This window comes from Meriones unguiculatus, chromosome 2 (genome assembly GCF_030254825.1).
Source record: "Meriones unguiculatus strain TT.TT164.6M chromosome 2, Bangor_MerUng_6.1, whole genome shotgun sequence".
In the NCBI taxonomy this organism is placed as follows: domain Eukaryota; kingdom Metazoa; phylum Chordata; class Mammalia; order Rodentia; family Muridae; genus Meriones; species Meriones unguiculatus.
Genome location: NC_083350.1, coordinates 140,768,445 through 140,784,977, shown reverse-complemented (window position 1 = coordinate 140,784,977; position 16,533 = coordinate 140,768,445). Strand labels below are relative to the sequence as shown.

At 45.5% G+C, this 16,533-nt stretch overlaps 1 protein-coding gene across 3 annotated transcripts in view; it reads left to right on the top strand.

The window, feature by feature from the left end:
- The window catches only part of Zmat3 (zinc finger matrin-type 3), a 33,498-nt gene extending 18,145 nt beyond the window's left edge, over positions 1-15,353 (top strand). For 2 of the 3 annotated variants that reach the window (XM_021649921.2, XM_021649922.2), the window contains exons 3-6: positions 4,881-5,000; positions 6,823-6,989; positions 7,101-7,201; positions 8,827-15,353. In XM_021649921.2, coding sequence (XP_021505596.1) covers positions 4,881-5,000; positions 6,823-6,989; positions 7,101-7,201; positions 8,827-9,041 — 603 coding nt within the window. In that variant the 3' untranslated portion in view covers positions 9,042-15,353. The remainder of the gene's footprint in view (positions 1-4,880; positions 5,001-6,822; positions 6,990-7,100; positions 7,202-8,826) is intronic. The other variant, XM_021649924.2, reaches the window with a different exon arrangement.
- Positions 15,354-16,533: the final 1,180 nt, after the last annotated feature.

The window sequence follows — 16,533 nt, the reverse complement described above, 5'->3', positions numbered from 1 at the left end:
TCAGCACAGGCACGAGTCACCTCGGCATATTGTTTTCCCTGTCCGTTTTAAGTTGAGAACTTTTACTTTTCAATTCAAGGGAGTGCTTGCCAGTTTCTCTTTGTCATATATGAATGCCAGCACTGTAGCCCTTACACCATGGCATCATCATTATGTGAAATGAGGGTTCCTGATACACATGTGTTGTGATACAGTGACATCCATCACCTGGCTGGTGACTAAGGACTGAGATGGTAGCAGATTGAGCATAGGTGTACCAGAGGAAGGGATGAGTCCTATCCAGACAGCTGTACATTTTGCCATGTTGGTCAGAATGGCAAGCATTTTCAAGCGTGTGAATCTTTATTTTTGGAGTTTTCTATGTGTTATGGTGTGACACCAGAAGTGAAACTGAGGGCTGAGAATGGGCTTCTGCATTACCTGTCTCCTGCTTTCTAATTACTACTTCACTTACTTTTAGTTTGAGAAGCGACCTTGCTCTGAAATAGTATATTGATTTTATTTATCTATTTGTTTATTTTTGTTTTTGTTTGAAACAGGGTCTCACTCATTATGTAGCCTTGTTTGTCCTGGAACTCACTCTGTAGACCAGGCTGGCCATGTATCGTCACAGAGATCTGCCTGCCTCTGCCTCCCGAATGCTGAGATTAAAAGTGTGTGCCACCACACCTGGCTGGTTTTATATTTTTAATTTGATAGCTGTTCTTTAAACTGCAAGGTTCTCTTGATTTCTTACTTTTTTTCAGAGCATCCTTTTTTTTTTTTTAACTTGAGGGTGACACTAGTATTTATTTTGTAGTTTTATAACCTGTCTGATGTGTGATATTAGAAACACATCGTTTTTGCTTTTGAGGATGGTGATTTTTGACACAGCAACTTCAAGTCAGTATATATCGGTAGTCCAAACAGTTCCCTGTGCTTGATGTTTTGACTGCCACAGACTGGGTCCTGGGCGCAGTGAGGCACGGTGTCATGGATTCTGCAAGTAGATGATGGTTTCCTGTTATGGTGCTCTTTTAAGGATTTGGAAAATGTTATTACTGCTTTTAGTTTGAGTTGTCTTACACTCAGAGTAACTTGTGCTTCCAGTTTCCCCGGGTATGAACAGTTTACATAAAAGTACGATTATCCACACTAAGAAACAAATACTGAGCTGCGTGTGTGACATGCAGAAAAGCCTAGCACTTGGGAGGTGGAGGTAGGGCGGTCAGCTTGGCTTCGTCGTGAGTTGCAAGCCAGCCTCAGCTGCCTAGACTGTGTTTCAAACAACAGAAGCAACAGCAAACTCAACCAAAGCAAACCAAAGAGCTAACACTGGTGGAAACCTTACTCTGTCTGCACTTCACAAGCTGTTCTCATTTCCCCTGATGTCTACTCACAGCCCCTCCTGCCTTTGGAGTCTAATCCAAAATTAAATTTTACATGTAATTTTAATGTTTTCTCTGACTTGGATGGGCCATTCCTCCACCTCGTCCTCCTCTTTTTCATCTTCTTCTTTAATGATCTTTCAGGTTTTAAATAACAGTTTTGTAGTGTGTTGCAGATTTTGCCTTGTTTAATTGAGCTCAGATTATGTGTTTTTTGGCAAGAGGACTGCAGAAATGCTGTTGTGTCCTTCCTGCTGCATGCGTCAGGGGTGGTTCTCTAGCTTTCTTTTTTGTTTTTTTGTTTTTTTTTAATATTTAACACATCAAATATTCTCCACATTTCTTTTTCTTTAAGATTTATTAATTATGTATACAGTGTTCTGCCTGCGTGTGATCATATTATAGATGGTCATGAGGTACCATGTCACTGCTGGGAATTGAACTCAGGACCTCTGGGAGAGCAACCAGTGCTTTTAACTTCTGAGCCATCTCTCCCGCTTTTTTTTTTTTTTAATTTCTTTAATTTTATTTTATGTGCATTAGTGTGAAGGTATCAGATCCCTTGGATTGGGAACTGGTGTTACAGACAGTTGTGAGCCGCCATGTGGTTGCTGGGAGTTGAACCCCAGTCCTTTGGAAAAGCAGACAGTGCTCTTAACCACTGAGCCATCTCTCCAGCCACTAGGGGTGGTTCTCATGGTATTAATTATCTCTCAATTAAGGTGGTGCTTGCAGGGATCTCCTTGGAAAAGATACTGTTTTTCTGTTGAGTAAGGATCATATGGAGAGATATTTGTGAGACCACATGCGTGTTTTTATTTCTCATCCCACTTTTGCTTAGTTAGTGATGTTTCTTGTCTGCAGTGACTATTAATTACAGTGGGGCTTGCCAAAAAAGTGATGGGGAGGGTGGGAAGGGAAGTGGTGGGAGGGGAGGTGCTGGGGATGGAACCAGGGCTTTGATCAAGCTGGGCTTGTGCTCTGTCGCTGAGCTGTGTCCCTAAGCCCTTCTCAGTTCTTAATTTTGAGACACTCCTGTGTTTATTGCCCTTGCTGGTGGCATGAACCTGGGAGAGCATGGCCTAAAACTGAGGCGGACCACAGTCTTATGCACTAGCCAACTTTATTCAGAGCAGCGGACAACTTATACTCTGAGGGTTTAGAAGAGTCACCTGAGGAAAGTGTACAATGACAAGGACAAGCCAAATGTGGTAAACAAATGGTTTTCCGTAGAGCCACGTGAATAGCAGCAGCTGAAGTAAATTCCCACCTATCTGGTGCACCTGGGAGGAGCATGCAAACACATTCCAAGAGCAAGTCCATGTTTTTTTTAAAGAAACCGAGGTCACAAGACTCTTCTTGGTTTTTTGTTTGTTGTTTTGTTTTGTTTTGGAGTTTTCTCACAGGCACTTAGAATTCCTCTCATAGGACTCTTTCTTGTGCTGAGTGTCATGCTCCTGTTACCTAGGCAGGTTTGAACGTATGTGACCCTTTTTCCTCAGCCTCCCAACTAGCTGGAACTACAGGAACTGCCATGTCTTTTGTTTGTTTGCTTGCTTGTTTGTTTGTTTTAAGATAGGCCTTCACTCTGTAGCCTTGGCTAGCTAGGAACTCACTCTGTAGACCAGCCTGACTTTGAACTCACAGAGATCTGTCTACCTCTACCTCCTCAGTGTTGAGATGAAAGGCGTGTGCCAGCATGACTATCTGCCACGCATTTATTCATTTTCTTATAAAGTTGTGAGGCCAGGCAAAGTGAACCACATAGAGAAGAGGGCCAAGGGTGGGCCTTGGACACCCCAGAGCTTAAGGTCTGGTAGGGAGGAGAGATGGGAAGATGTAAGAGAAAGCCACAGAAGACAACATTCTGGAAGGACCGTTTCTGAAAGGAGGGAGGAACATTGGTGTTGTGCTGCTTAGGGTTCATGTGAGATAGCTATAGAGGGGACCATAAACTTGACTCTGTGGTAGTCCCACTGGACTGGTACAGCTCCACTCCAGCATTCGGATGACAGGGGATGGGACTTAGCTGCCTTTAGACCGCGTGCCGATCCTTAGCTCACTCCTGGAAGTTAGCAGGTAGTAGATGGCAAATGTTAGTATGTAGGTTTACATTTTACAAGGTTTAAAGTACTGAACTGTTTTACTCTTATGTAGGGTACTTTTTTAAAAAAGATTTTAAAAAAATTTATTGTGTATGTGCGCCAGCATGAATGTGTGTGTGTTGTGTATAGGGGCCTACAGAGGCCAGAAGAGGCCATTGATCCCCCAGAACTGCGATGACGGGTGCCTGACAGCTGCCTGATGTGAGTGCTGGCAGCTTAACTCAGGTCCTCTACAGCAGTGCCTTTGAATTTCTGGGTCAGCTCTCCAGCCCCAGCAGAGTGCTTTCAGTCTTTGCCAACAGTGTGTATTTATTTATTAGCTTAAGGAATATACCCCTGTGAATTATAACCTAAAACTTGGTGAGAAAGGCCATTCTGAGTTGGCAGAATTTCACGGTGTTGCCGCCAGCCACCATGATGTGTGGTAAAGGCCGCACTGGGAAGGTTGAAAGTCACTGCTCTGCTAGTGTTTCCTTCTGAAGGTGCGTGCCTGTCCCTGCCGCAGCTCCTCCACCGTCAGGCTCAGTGGGTGCCAGCAGATTCCTACAGGATTCCTGCGAGTGGTGGCTGAACTGAGGCGCATCCCTTCACGTCTGTACACAGGGACCCTGTGCAAGTGCTGCTTTTGTGAAAGTGATTGATTGGCTTAGCCGTCTCATTGCTTGATTCTAAAGTCAGCCTGATCAGAGCACCACAAGATTTCTATTGACTCAGTGGTGTCTGAGCAGAGATAAGTTCCAGGGAGGGTGCAGCACTGGGGACTGTGAGACTTTTCTGGAAACTTAGAGGAAATTATTCCTTTTGGCTTCATTTTTTTTTTTTTTTTTTTTAAATCTCCTCTGGATAAATATAACTGTTCTCTTAGAACCAAATGATGGACTCCACCCTGGTTAGTCCACCCTGGTTAGTTCTTACTGTCAACTTGACACAATCCCTGGGAAGAGGGAACCTCAGTTGAATGACTGCTTCAGTCAGGTTGGTCTGTCAGAGGTTGTCTTGATTAATGGTTGATGTTAAAGGGTCCAGGCCACAGTGGGACCATCTTTACCTAGGCGGGTGGGTGTGGAATGTGTAAGAAAGCCAGCTGAGCATGTGCCAGTGAGTAAGCCAGGAAGCAGCATCCATCCACGGTTTCTGCTTGAGTTCCTGCTCTGACTTCATGATGGACTATGGCCTAGAAGTGTGAGCCAAAAGAAACCTTTTCTTCTGCCAAGTTGTTCTTGGTCATGAGGTTTACCACGGCAGCAGAGCACAGCCGAGAACACACTCCGGCTCTTCAGGATGGAGTCAGAGCGGCCCCGTGGTCTGTTGTCCTGGGTGTACAGCAGAGACGGTGCTGCCCGGGTGAGGGGGTGGCGGTCTGACAAACCGCTCTCTTTGTGACTGTCCGCTTTGTGTTTCCCTGCAGGGTAAAAACCACGGCAAAAAACTCCGAAATTATTATGCAGCTAACAGCTGCCCTCCTCCAGCCAGGATGAGCAGCGTGGCAGAGCCTGTGGCTGCACCCCTCATTCCTGTCCCTCCGCAGGTGAGGCACATGTGTGAAGAGGTTGTCACATACATGTGGTCATGAGTACAGTTTCCTGCACCTGTGTCTGTCAGGGTCAGGCACCCCGAAAGGTTCTTGGTACCCCCCCGTTTTTTTTTTTTGAGACAGCGTTTCTTTTTATAGCCTTGCCTATCCTGGACTCCCTTTGTTGGTCTACAGCCTGGTGTAGCTGGCCTCTGCCTCCCTGAGTGCTGGGATTACAGGTGTGCTAAGTTTTTGGTACTCTTCAGTCCTTCACCTGTGTCTGCATACATTTTTGAACCTTGAGGTCTCTCATTGGACTTGGTGTTGATATGTGAGGTGATGGAAAGCATCATTATGTCCATTTTTATGTCCATTTTTATGTCTTTCAGATTAGGTTAAATGACCATGCAATGTCTAAGCTTTGCTCTGTGGAAAGAAAAAAAAAAAGATTTAAGGGCTGGAGAGATGGGTCAGTGGTTAATAGCACTTAGTGCTTTTGCTGAGGACCCTGGGTTCTGTTCCAAGCAGCCACAAGGTGGCTCATCATCTGTAACTCCATTTCTAGGGGAAGTTAGTTTCTTTTCTGACATCTGAGGGCACCAGGTCCACGTGATGTGTATACATACATGTAGACAAAAACTCAACATGTATAAAGTAAAATCTAAAAAATTCCATTAAAATATTATTTATCTTGATTGCTTTCATGATGTCTTAAATCTTACACACTAGATAAGTTTATAATTGGCTTCATTCTAGTCCTGGGCACTGGCCTCATTTAGGATTTGCCATTACTTGGAAGTGTTGGCCTTATTATTCAAAGCTTGGTCCATGGGCCAGAAGCAGGAGCCTCCCGGGGGCTTTATTAGAAGCCTGGGAAAGCTGAGTAACTTTCCATGATGCTGCATACTTTGAATGTTGCAGAACAAAATTTTGTATCATCTTAGCCTGTATCATCTGTTCCCAACCACCAAGATATATTGTTACTTTCCTGAGTGTTTTCCTGCTTCAAATAGGTATCCCGGCTGAGCCTTGTCCTTAGATTTATAGGAAAATGAGATACATTAAACAAGGCAGAGGTGCTTCCTGCTGTTTTTACATTATAGTTCCTTTGGGATGCTGTAGAGGTAGATAGCCGCCCCCTTCCTCCTGGGAAAACAGCACAGGCCACCTTGTTTGTTTCACACAAACCGCTGTGAAATATGAAGATGCCCTGCTGTCCCTGGAGAATCTTTTCTTTCAGGTCAGGCAGTGCTGGTTTTTATAATTTTCAACTGTTCTAGATAAGGTCTGGTCTCCACAACCAGAACCATGTATTTTCTTCTAACCAAAGTTTACTTTGTAACTTTTCCTTAGCTCATGGCAGTCTAATACTGAGTGTTCGGGTTCCTGGCTTCCCTGGGTGTTTTCCCAGGATTGTATAGGTGGTTTGGAGAGTTTGTAGCACTGAAGCCTTCGAAACTTGGCCGCTTCTGTCTAGGTGGGCTGCTCAGTACACAGATGGTGCTCAGTAAGTGCTTGTTAGTGGAATTTGAGCAGACTTCCCTCTCTCTGGGAAGAAGGTTGTAGCTTTCCTTACTTATTTGCCTGCCTCCTACTATAAATATCTACGTTTTAAAAACATTTCTTCAATGGACACCAGCTGGTGCTTTGGTTTGTAGGTAATTATAATCCAGAATGGGCAAAGGGTCTTCCAGTCTCTCTTTACCTGGAATCAGTTTCTTCTTATAAAACTCAGTGCCTGCGGCCATGCCTCAGGCTTTGGTTGTTTCTCAGGGCCCAGAAGAATCTTCGAGGATAAAGAAGGTGTAACCCTCTGCTTCTGTGTCTTTTCTGGCAGGTGGGCTCCTGCAAGCCAGGGGGCAGAGTGATCCTGGCCACAGAGAATGACTACTGCAAGCTGTGTGACGCCTCCTTTAGCTCCCCTGCAGTGGCACAGGCCCACTACCAGGGGAAGAACCATGCCAAGAGACTTCGTCTGGCTGAAGCCCAGAGTAACTCGTTCTTGTAGGTATTGCCATGGCCTCCCAGGCCAGACTGGTATGTGAGAGCAACTGTGTTTAAAGGAGGGCCTGAAAGGGAGCCTTGTTCTCACTCATTTCAAATTCCTTTCACCAGGGACTCTGCAGAGGCAGGGCAGCGGCGGACCCGGAAAGAAGGGAGTGAATTTAAGATGGTGACCACCAGGAGGAATACGTATACAGTCCAGAGCAATTCAGGTATCCCGTGCGTCCCTTTGTACAAGCGCACACATGTCCGCACATGATAGCGGAGATGAATAAGCAAGAAATTAGGTCAGTGGTTGTTTTGTTGGACTGCTCCTCTGGCTGTTCCGGCTGATGTTTATTTCTGGTGTTCTTTATTGCTTATTCAGTATATTATTTATTTTGGTTTTTAAATCATAGTGTTGTAGGGTCTCTTATAATTCCTTATTTTAAAAAAATAGAGCATGTTAGAAAATGGGCCTCTTGGGGGCTGGGAAAATGGTGCAGTCATGCAAGCATAAGGAGTGTGATCCTGAGTGTGATCCCAATCTCAGGTGGAAAAAAGCCAGGCACAGCAATTCATACCTGTTATCTCAGGTGGAGATGGCAGGCCCTTGGAGCTCACTGGCCAAACAACCTAGATGAATCAGCAAGCTCCAGGTTCACTGAGACTGGTTTAAATTATAAGGTAGAGAGTTATGAGGGAGAAACTTGACAGGCGCACACGCACTCACGTACCCTTGCCCTCCTTGATTTTTAAGTCACACCATGTTCAGTGTGATTTTTATACAGGCAGTAAGTGAGAATTATCTAGGGAATTCTTGTGATGTGTGCGTTCACTGGAGAGCCGTGTGTTTACGGAAGTGTTCTCTGTTCGTTCTAGTCCTGGCCACCACGGCCCCTAACACTGTGCATGCCAGCAGGGGCTGTTTGTACAAAGAGTGAAACAAAAACAGAGTTCACTGAATAGCAAAAGACAGCTAGTGAAAGTACAGAAGGACAGAAAAATCTTTGGTCTGAGAATGCAGTCTCAGTGCATTACTAGTTATGACCAAAGTCAACTAAAAGAGATGGCCAGGCTGTATTTAAAAAGCTAGCTGAGATGAAAAAGCATCCCATAGCTGTGTAAATGTCAAGGAAAATACATTTTAGGATGAAGATGGTATTGATTATGTTCTCTGAGTAGAGTAATACAAATACAGAGACTGGGCTGGAGCAATAGATGTTACTGTGTTGCCTACACTGGCGTCAAGTTTGTCATAGTCTTTTGCCTCAGGTTCCCAAGTGCTTAATTATAGGCACAAGCCACCATGCTTGGTTACAGTTTTTAAATATTTACTTTTTAGAGCCATAAGCATTTAGAACCTAGGCTTGGCTATAGTCATACCCTGGCACTAGTTGGAGAATCATTTTATGTTTGTAGATTGAACTTCTATGCACATGTAATTAAAGAGAAAAATCCATTTGCCTCTCCTTCATTTAAAGTTAAGAGCCTGGATTTAGATTATAGATTACAGTGAGAACTGGTGGAGTGGTTTTACTAAATGGACATCGAGTATCTGCATGTATGTGTGTGGGTGCTCGCATGTAAAGCTGACAGGTCATTTTTGGGGTATCTTTCTCTGTTGCTATCCACCTTACATTTTGAGACAGTTTCTCTCACTGAACCTACAGCTTCTTGATTGGCTAGGCTAGCTGGCCAGTAAGTCTCCGGGATCCTTCTGTCTCCGCCTTCGCGGCCTGGAAAGGGGTAAAAGCCCTGGGGTGATGCCTGACTTTTCTGTGGATGCTGGAGATGGGAACTCGGGTTCCCCAGGCGTCTCACCTCCCTTGATCATCCCGCCGTGTCTATGCTCCAGCAGGTCCTTACTTCAATGCCCGCTCCCGGCAGAGGATCCCGCGAGACCTTGCCATGTGCGTTACTCCCAGTGGCCAGTTTTACTGCTCAATGTGTAACGTCGGAGCCGGTGAAGAGGTGGAGTTCCGGCAGCACCTGGAGAGCAAGCAGCACAAGAGCAAGGTGTCTGAGCAGCGGTACCGGAGCGAGATGGAGAACCTGGGCTACGTACAGTGACGGCCGTGCTCGCGGAAAAGCTGGTCCTGCCTGTTGTTTGCCTTCTGTCAGCCTGCCTTGCTTTGTGGTCCCCTCAATGAGTACATTCCTCATTCCTCTGCTTAACTCGAGTAACCTGCAGTGGTGCCATGAGTCATCAAGTCGGGGTGGGGAGGGAGACATGTTTCTTGGGTCATGATGCTCTTTTGGGCAAGCTGCGTCAAACTGCTACAATGTGTGAGCCGCCTGCCCCTTTATCTTTTCTCGGCCACGTTCTGGTTAAGCAGTAGTAGCCTGACCATTTAGAGCTATGATTATTTAAAAATGGCACCAACTTTTGCAGTTTTCGTTTTATGCACATAAGATGGGTGGATTTGAATTCTTCAGATTATACTGAAAACAGGTAAACAGAGATTCCTATTTCCTGACATTCCTGGGGAACCATCCGCACAGTTCGGTGTCAGAAAGATGTTCTGTTATGGTGTGTGCTTGAGTCTCTCAGCAGCAGTTGGTTCCCTGTGGCCGTCCTTCTGTAACCGACACACAGGTTTTTCTTGAATTCAGATGCTTCCAGAATACTCTCTTCTTCTGCACCTGTAACTTCATCTCCCAGTTGTGAACTGCACACATTTAATTCCCGCCTCCCCTGCTACTTGGATCAGCTTGTCTGCTAAGCTCTTCCTCATACCCTAGCTGTGCTCTCGCCTTCTGAGACCCTGATTTGACTGTCTTCAACCCTGAGTTGGAGGTGAATATTCTTTTAAAAAATATATTTTCAGATGACTCAAGGAAATGCAAGAATGTGTTTGAGATTTCAATTTGGAGTTACGTTTTCACTGCTAATTATGTGAACTCAGGAGATGGTCATTATGTTGTGGCTTTTTGATGATCGTATCCTGACGCTGCCCTGACAGGTAATGGGCACTCCTGGAAAATAACCGCTCTGGGCTACTTCTGAGGTGGAACAATTTTCCTTTTCTTTTTTAAAGCTGATCAGGTTGCAGTGTCATTTCCAGTAGAAAAGCACGCACACATTGCATTTTCTTTTTTGCCTCCTTGAAGAGACTGAAAACAGAGACATCTGACTTCGGTGTCTAATGATTATAATGGGATGATTATTTTAAAATAAAAAGCCATAGCGTATGTCTAGGTGGACTACTGGAATATTTTGTGAACTTGTGTTCACTGTGGATAAGACCAGCATGTCCATGCTTCCTAGGGAACCATACTTCTGCAGAAGGTTAGAGCAAGCAGTGTTTTGCACTATAATAAATGCGCATTTTATCACTCACATCACCAGTGAAAAGCCCCATGTAACCTTGAGAATTCTCCAGGCAGATAGATAGAGAGGAAGGGAGCACTCACCACGCCTCCCTTCCATCCTTGCTTCAGAACAGCCGAGACCCATAATTAAAGGCTAATTTTGTGATTAGCTTCTAGAACAGCACATGGTTCCTTCCTCCCACCGAAATGCTGGTTTCTTGAAAAGTAGAACTATTTGGTTAAGTATTGTCCCCTTAGAAACAGAACGAAGAACAGTGTTCTCTCGAGATTTGATCTCTGTTTGCAACTCCTCATACCAAGAACCCTCCTGCGGCCATCTGCAGAGTTGGTCCGTTTAGAGCAATTTAGGGTGTGTCTTGTTGGATGCTCATTTGCTGCTAAATATAATTCTTCGGTAGACTTACATACAGTGCTGGCCACTTGGTTCTGTGGTTCTTTCATAGTCTCATTTGCTCCCTCTGCAGGGGTGTGTCTGTGTGTCTCTGTGTTTGTGTCTGAAGATACATGTGTCACCTCCCCCAAGTTTATGTGCTACCCCAGAGAGAATTTCACCTCATCTTTATCTCAGATAACATTGAAAGATTCTGCGTATGGATTTACATTTCACCAATGTGACATTCATCTGCTGTGAGGTTCTCCCCTGGGAATCAAATCAAAGGATATGCCCCACCCCAACTACTCTCCTCCTGTATGTACAAAAACAGCGGACTTAAGGGCTTGATGTGTTTTCAAGCCTCGTGAATTCAGGTTTCTAGGCCCCCAGTGCCCTTAATGGATGTTAGGGATGCGTAAGTGCGGTTTCCTTTAGAGAGAAATGTTAGATTTATAGTGTTATTTCTATATTCCTTTGCACTAAAAAGAGTGATGCATTTGTTTGATGACACTCCAGTGCCGGGTTGCCTACAATAACTCAGTTTGTTTCCAAAGGCTGGAAGTTGACAAGTGACTGCCAGGGGCCATTGTTAGAGGTTCTGTGGATGTTTGACCCCACTTGGGAGACCCATGGCTGAGGTCATGGTGTACCCACTGTATTCAGTGGGTGGGGCAGAGGGTGGCAAAGGCTATTGGAGCTACATGGTACAGTGTCTCACCACGTGAACTCTGTATGGACAGTGTCTCTTCCTTGTCTTATCAGGCGAGGGTGGCATTTGAGTCAGTTAAGTGGGCTCTGTGATGGTTTCATTTTCGCTGTAGGATTGGCCTCCTGTTCTCCAGGTATTGTGTATGTTATGATATGTCACAGACACGGATGGGTGGAAGTCTAAACAAAGGGAGACCTTAGTCCAAAATTTGGTAGATTTTATCAATTATCTGTAGCATTGGTGTCTGTTCTCGTGGCCCTCTTTCTCATTATGAGGCCAGGAAGAACACCCAGGTCCAAGGCTTCAGGAAGAGTCCAGTTCCAAATGGTCTGGATGGCATATACTTTCAGAGGGTATTGTCTTTGGAAATCTAGCTGTAGCCCTGTGCCCTTTGCCCTTTTAGATTTCACCTTGAACAGAAGACTTCGCTAATCTGGGTTGGTCCTTGTCCTACAGCTTGTAAATATGTGCCTGCTTTATGCTTGTCTGCTTGCCTCTTACAAACTGAATTCTGTATCTTTTCACAATTTTTTTTTCACACCATTTATCTTGATAAACCTCTCCTCCTCAGCTCTTTCCCTTTAAGTTCAGCAGGAGCTTAGAAAACCAGTCAGGAGTTTTGAAGCCCTGGCAATGAATGAGGCACTGTGGCAGAGAGCTAGTGCTCTCCTGAGGCATCTTCCACGTGGCCCCACAGGGCTGCCCTGCAGAGCTTTGTGTGGCTTAGTTTACAGTCGTATGAGGAGAGAAATTATACATATATGTATACCTGATTAAGTATTCCTGTGTAGATAGGATCTAAAACTTGACAGTGGAACTTGGGACTAATCCAATCTGTGCTGCCTGGGCATATGAGGAATGTCAGTCTGAGGAAGTGACTGTCCTTAGATGGTCAAATGAGTCCAGACCGAGGGGTAACTTCCACACAGTGCTTTCTCCGAGGAGAGGTTCAAGAAGAGCGGGTTTGGAAGGTCCTGTAAATGTCAGAACTTAGGTTGTACTGGATTTACTGGAGAAATTGGTGAGCTGTGTACCCAAGCAGCGGAGTGTCTTTAGAAATGGGTAAATATTCTGTTCGTGTGTGCAGAAGTTTAACGTAGGTATTTGAACAGGTGTTTAAGAATATTCTACCTTGCCCCCACTCTGAGTCTCTGTTAGGAGTTTTATGTGTGATTTTTAAAATTGCTTCCTTGCTTTCGTGTCCTGTTTGGGTGAGTTCCCTGTGAGCCCCCATGTCAACATGGCTGAGTGGAGACTAGCTGTGTAAATAGCTTCTTATGAGACATTTATATGGATAGCTATGTGGCATTTCCTTCCCATTATCAGTAGGGACCCTTTGTGAATGCCTTTTTTCTGTAGCTACCAAAAAAAAAAAAAAAAAAAAAAGTCCTGGCTTATGGTCCCAGGTGACCTTGTGTCCGTTAAGCCCAGAATATGAGTGCCTTTAGCAAGAGTGTAGAGATGACAGGATTTACTGCCATTAACCACAGTTCATAAAATAGCTTGAAGTAGCAGAGGTCCTTGTGAAATCTGTCCTGTGTCCGTCCCCTCCTTTCTTAGTGCAGTCTCGACTTGCTACTGGATAAACTGTGCACTCTCAGGTTGCCGAGGCTGGCACTCGTCACCTTGGTGGCCATGTTTGATACGGAGGAGTCAGAGCTTGAGATGTCGGAGAAAGCTTCCTACACTGACCGTGCTCCAGCTTGGTTCTTCTGTAGAGAGGAGAAAATTATGTATCTGCAAACGAAGTGCATGGAGAGACTGGCCAGGACAGTAGCTGTGGGTCTTCCTGTGCTCCATCTCTGCACAGATGGAGGGGACTTCCCAAGCAAGCTTGAGGCCTTTGAAAAAGAACATTTTCCTTACTTCGATTAACTGAAAACTTTGAATTTCCTGAGTCTTTACAACTTTCGTACATTTGATTAAACTAACCTTCATGTAGAAATAGTAACATTTGCCTCAGCATTTTATGATGAAGAATTTCGGACATTTGTCAGAGTGGAAACATTTTGGAGCATACCTAATTTTCCCTTCTGCTGTTGACATTTCCCACCTTGTATTTCCCCATGAGCCTGTCGCTGTATTCATGTGTCTGTCCATCAGGACAGCTATCTTGGCATACATTTCAGACAGAGCCCATACCATTGGGTGCCATGCATTAGGATTTATCACTTAAATGTTAACGTCTTAGGAAAGCCACACATGTGGGTCATAACCCAAGCCAGTAAACAGGCTCAGTTCTCTCCTGTGGATATCAGTCTTCCTTGTGTCTGCTTAGACTCTCCAACAAGTCTGTACTGGGTTACCTGGCCCACAAAGGTCACATTCCCATCAGGACTTGCTGTGAACTCCCGGGCGCTGTAACCATTCACCTCCTATACCCGCAGAATCCGACACTGAGACAGCAGTACGGCCCACTAGGGGTGGGCAAGCCTTAGAGCAGTCTGCAGCTCTCCCCCCACCCCAGAGGAGATCTGCCCTCTGCCTCCATCCTGTGCTCCCCTTCTGCCGACAGCTCCGAGGAGCTGAAGGGGTTTGCTCAGGTGGGAGACTGGACGAGTAGAGCCATGCCAGAGCCCAGACGTGAGTGCTTCTGGATTTCAGTCGTGGGCATCCAGTGTAACTGAACACTTCCTCTGGGCCCTTGCAAGGACTGTATGTAGTTTTGCAAAGTAGAATTTTATTCTTAGACATTTCACAGTTCTTTTAACATAAAGATATTCCTATGGTCGTTTGTTGTTTCGTGAAGTTCCCTTGTAGCCCAGGCAAGTCTTAATTCTACTGTGTAGCCGAGGATGACCTTGAACTCCTGATCCTCCTGCCTCCACCTGGTGCTGGGATTACAGGCATGTACCACATGCCAGGCTATAAATTGTAGTTTTTAATTAAGTCCAAAGCAATTTGCTAAAATCTCAATGCACTGTTGAACACCAACTAATGCAGGGTTTGCCCTTCGTTTTGTCTTTAAATGGCTTTTTATGATCGCTCGCTCTGTAAGGGTGGGTGCTCAAATGACCCCCTCACTAGTGAAAATGGTGTTTTCTATTACTGACCACTCATTCACTCTCTACCTGATGCTTTTTTTTTTTTTAAGAAATGACTCCACATGTCAGGATGAGTGATACCGTCTTAGGGTAAGAGCCCTATTGGGAACAGACCTCTTGGAAGGGGCTGGTTGTTGTTTTGCTCCCCTCTGGTACCCGAACGCCTGCCAAAGTTTCCATAAGCCAGTGTGTCATTTTGTGGGTCTCACGTTGACTCTGCGCACCTGTGGTTCCCCCGCCCCCCTCCCCCAGCCGACTACCGGGACCTGACGCGGGTTTAGTGTGCCGTCTTTGAAATGCCTTCCTGGGCATGCCAGGCTCCATCGTCAAGCCGCCTAGGTGTCTGCCGAGACAGGGTGTCCTCTCCGGGGTGTGTGCTCTTAGCGTTGCTTCCAGTGCGAAGGGTGCGTTTTAAGCAGGTGCCGTCTTACGTCAGAGATGGAAGTAGAAAGCGAGGGTGCGGAGCCCGCCCTGTGGTCCCTGTGGCGAACTTGTAAGTGTGCTTTTGCGGTTTCTCTAGAAAGAATGCAACCAAGAAGTGCCAGTCCAAGCCACAAAGTGGGGCTGTGCCATATCACGCTCTCTGCTTGTCACTCCGGGTTGAGAATCCGAACAGGACACTGGGCAGTGTTGTGGGGATCTCCTGTTCTAGGGCTGTGGAGCTGACTGACACGTCACGGGATTCAAACCAATCAACTGTGAATTGCGAAACTGAAATTGCTCTTTTGGTTTTTATCTTCTTCGGCCTATTAAATATAGAAGTCTGAATGTTATTTAAGCTTACACCACTCATGTGGATGGCTCATCTTGGCTGTGTATTCTCATGTATGTACTGATTTCTGATAAAGGCTTGATGATATTGTAACAGGCTTTTTTTGTGTGTGTTCAGTTTAATAAAACAGTTTCTGAGTCTTGTCTCAAAAGCGTTTGGTTACGAGTTGGAAATCAGGGGTGCTAAAATTGGCACGGAGGCCTTATTCCCATACTGCGGATGAGGTCTGTGAGTTTCCCATTCATGGTGGTGTGTGGTCTACTGCATGCTTCCCTAGGCTCACGACACTGAATTCTCGGCCTTGCTGTGACGCTCAGCTGTCCGTGTCCCCATCCCAGTCTCTCATCCCCCCCCAAACCCCAAACTGGGGTTAGTATGTATTCTGTTTTGCTTATTCCTTTTGATATTTATGTTCTCTTCAAATTCTTAGAAAATGAGCCCCGAAGAACGCTGACCAGGGCTTCTGGAAAGGAACACAGCACAGAGCAAACCCTCATTAACCTCTTGGGTGTTTCACCTATAAAATGTGGTTACAGATACAATCAATGAGGAATGCAGTCTTCCTAGAGCTAAAGTCCTCAGAGTGCTGTGGTTTGTATGGATCTGCTTTTTAAATTTAAAGGCCCCTTTGAAAAGTAGATTGTAAGTTTTAGGATGGCCATTAGGGTTTTAAAAATGAGGACGAAGGGCATACACTTAGAGTCAGAACAGTTCTTGTGTCAAAAGTGTTTCTGAATGAAGGAGCTGGAGCACACGGAACTTGAGAGATGTGTCGTGAACTCCAGGCACTGGCACACGTTGAATCATTTCCTAGAGATTCTGAGCTGAAAAGACAGCCGTGACGAGGGACATGAGAAACGCTTCAGTCACGGGGGCCTTGCCGGTTCTTTTCCTGTAGCTGTTCTGAGGTGCGCGCAATGGCTCGCTCTCCAGGAACACCCATCCAGGGGTCCACCCGCACAGTGCCGTAAGGCAGCCGCAGACACTGACGCTGTTGCTGACCGATTAGGGAGGTGTCGAAGACCACACGCAGTGTGTGTGTGAAGAGCTTTGAAGACTGTCTTTTGAGCGCAGCTCACGAAGGTTTATGGGATACTCATAAACTATTGAGAGCTTAGAAACGAAGACTTGCAGTTTACTGAAGTGCAATGAAAATATTAATAGGGATGAGACAGAATCTTCTCAACACAAACGTGCCTAACACGCGCGCACGCACGCACACACACACACACACACACACACTCACTCACTCACCATACTTGGTGGCAGCCTCTGGAAAGCATTTAAGATGGAGTGCCCGTGATGCAGCAAAGCAGATGGAGACCTGCCTT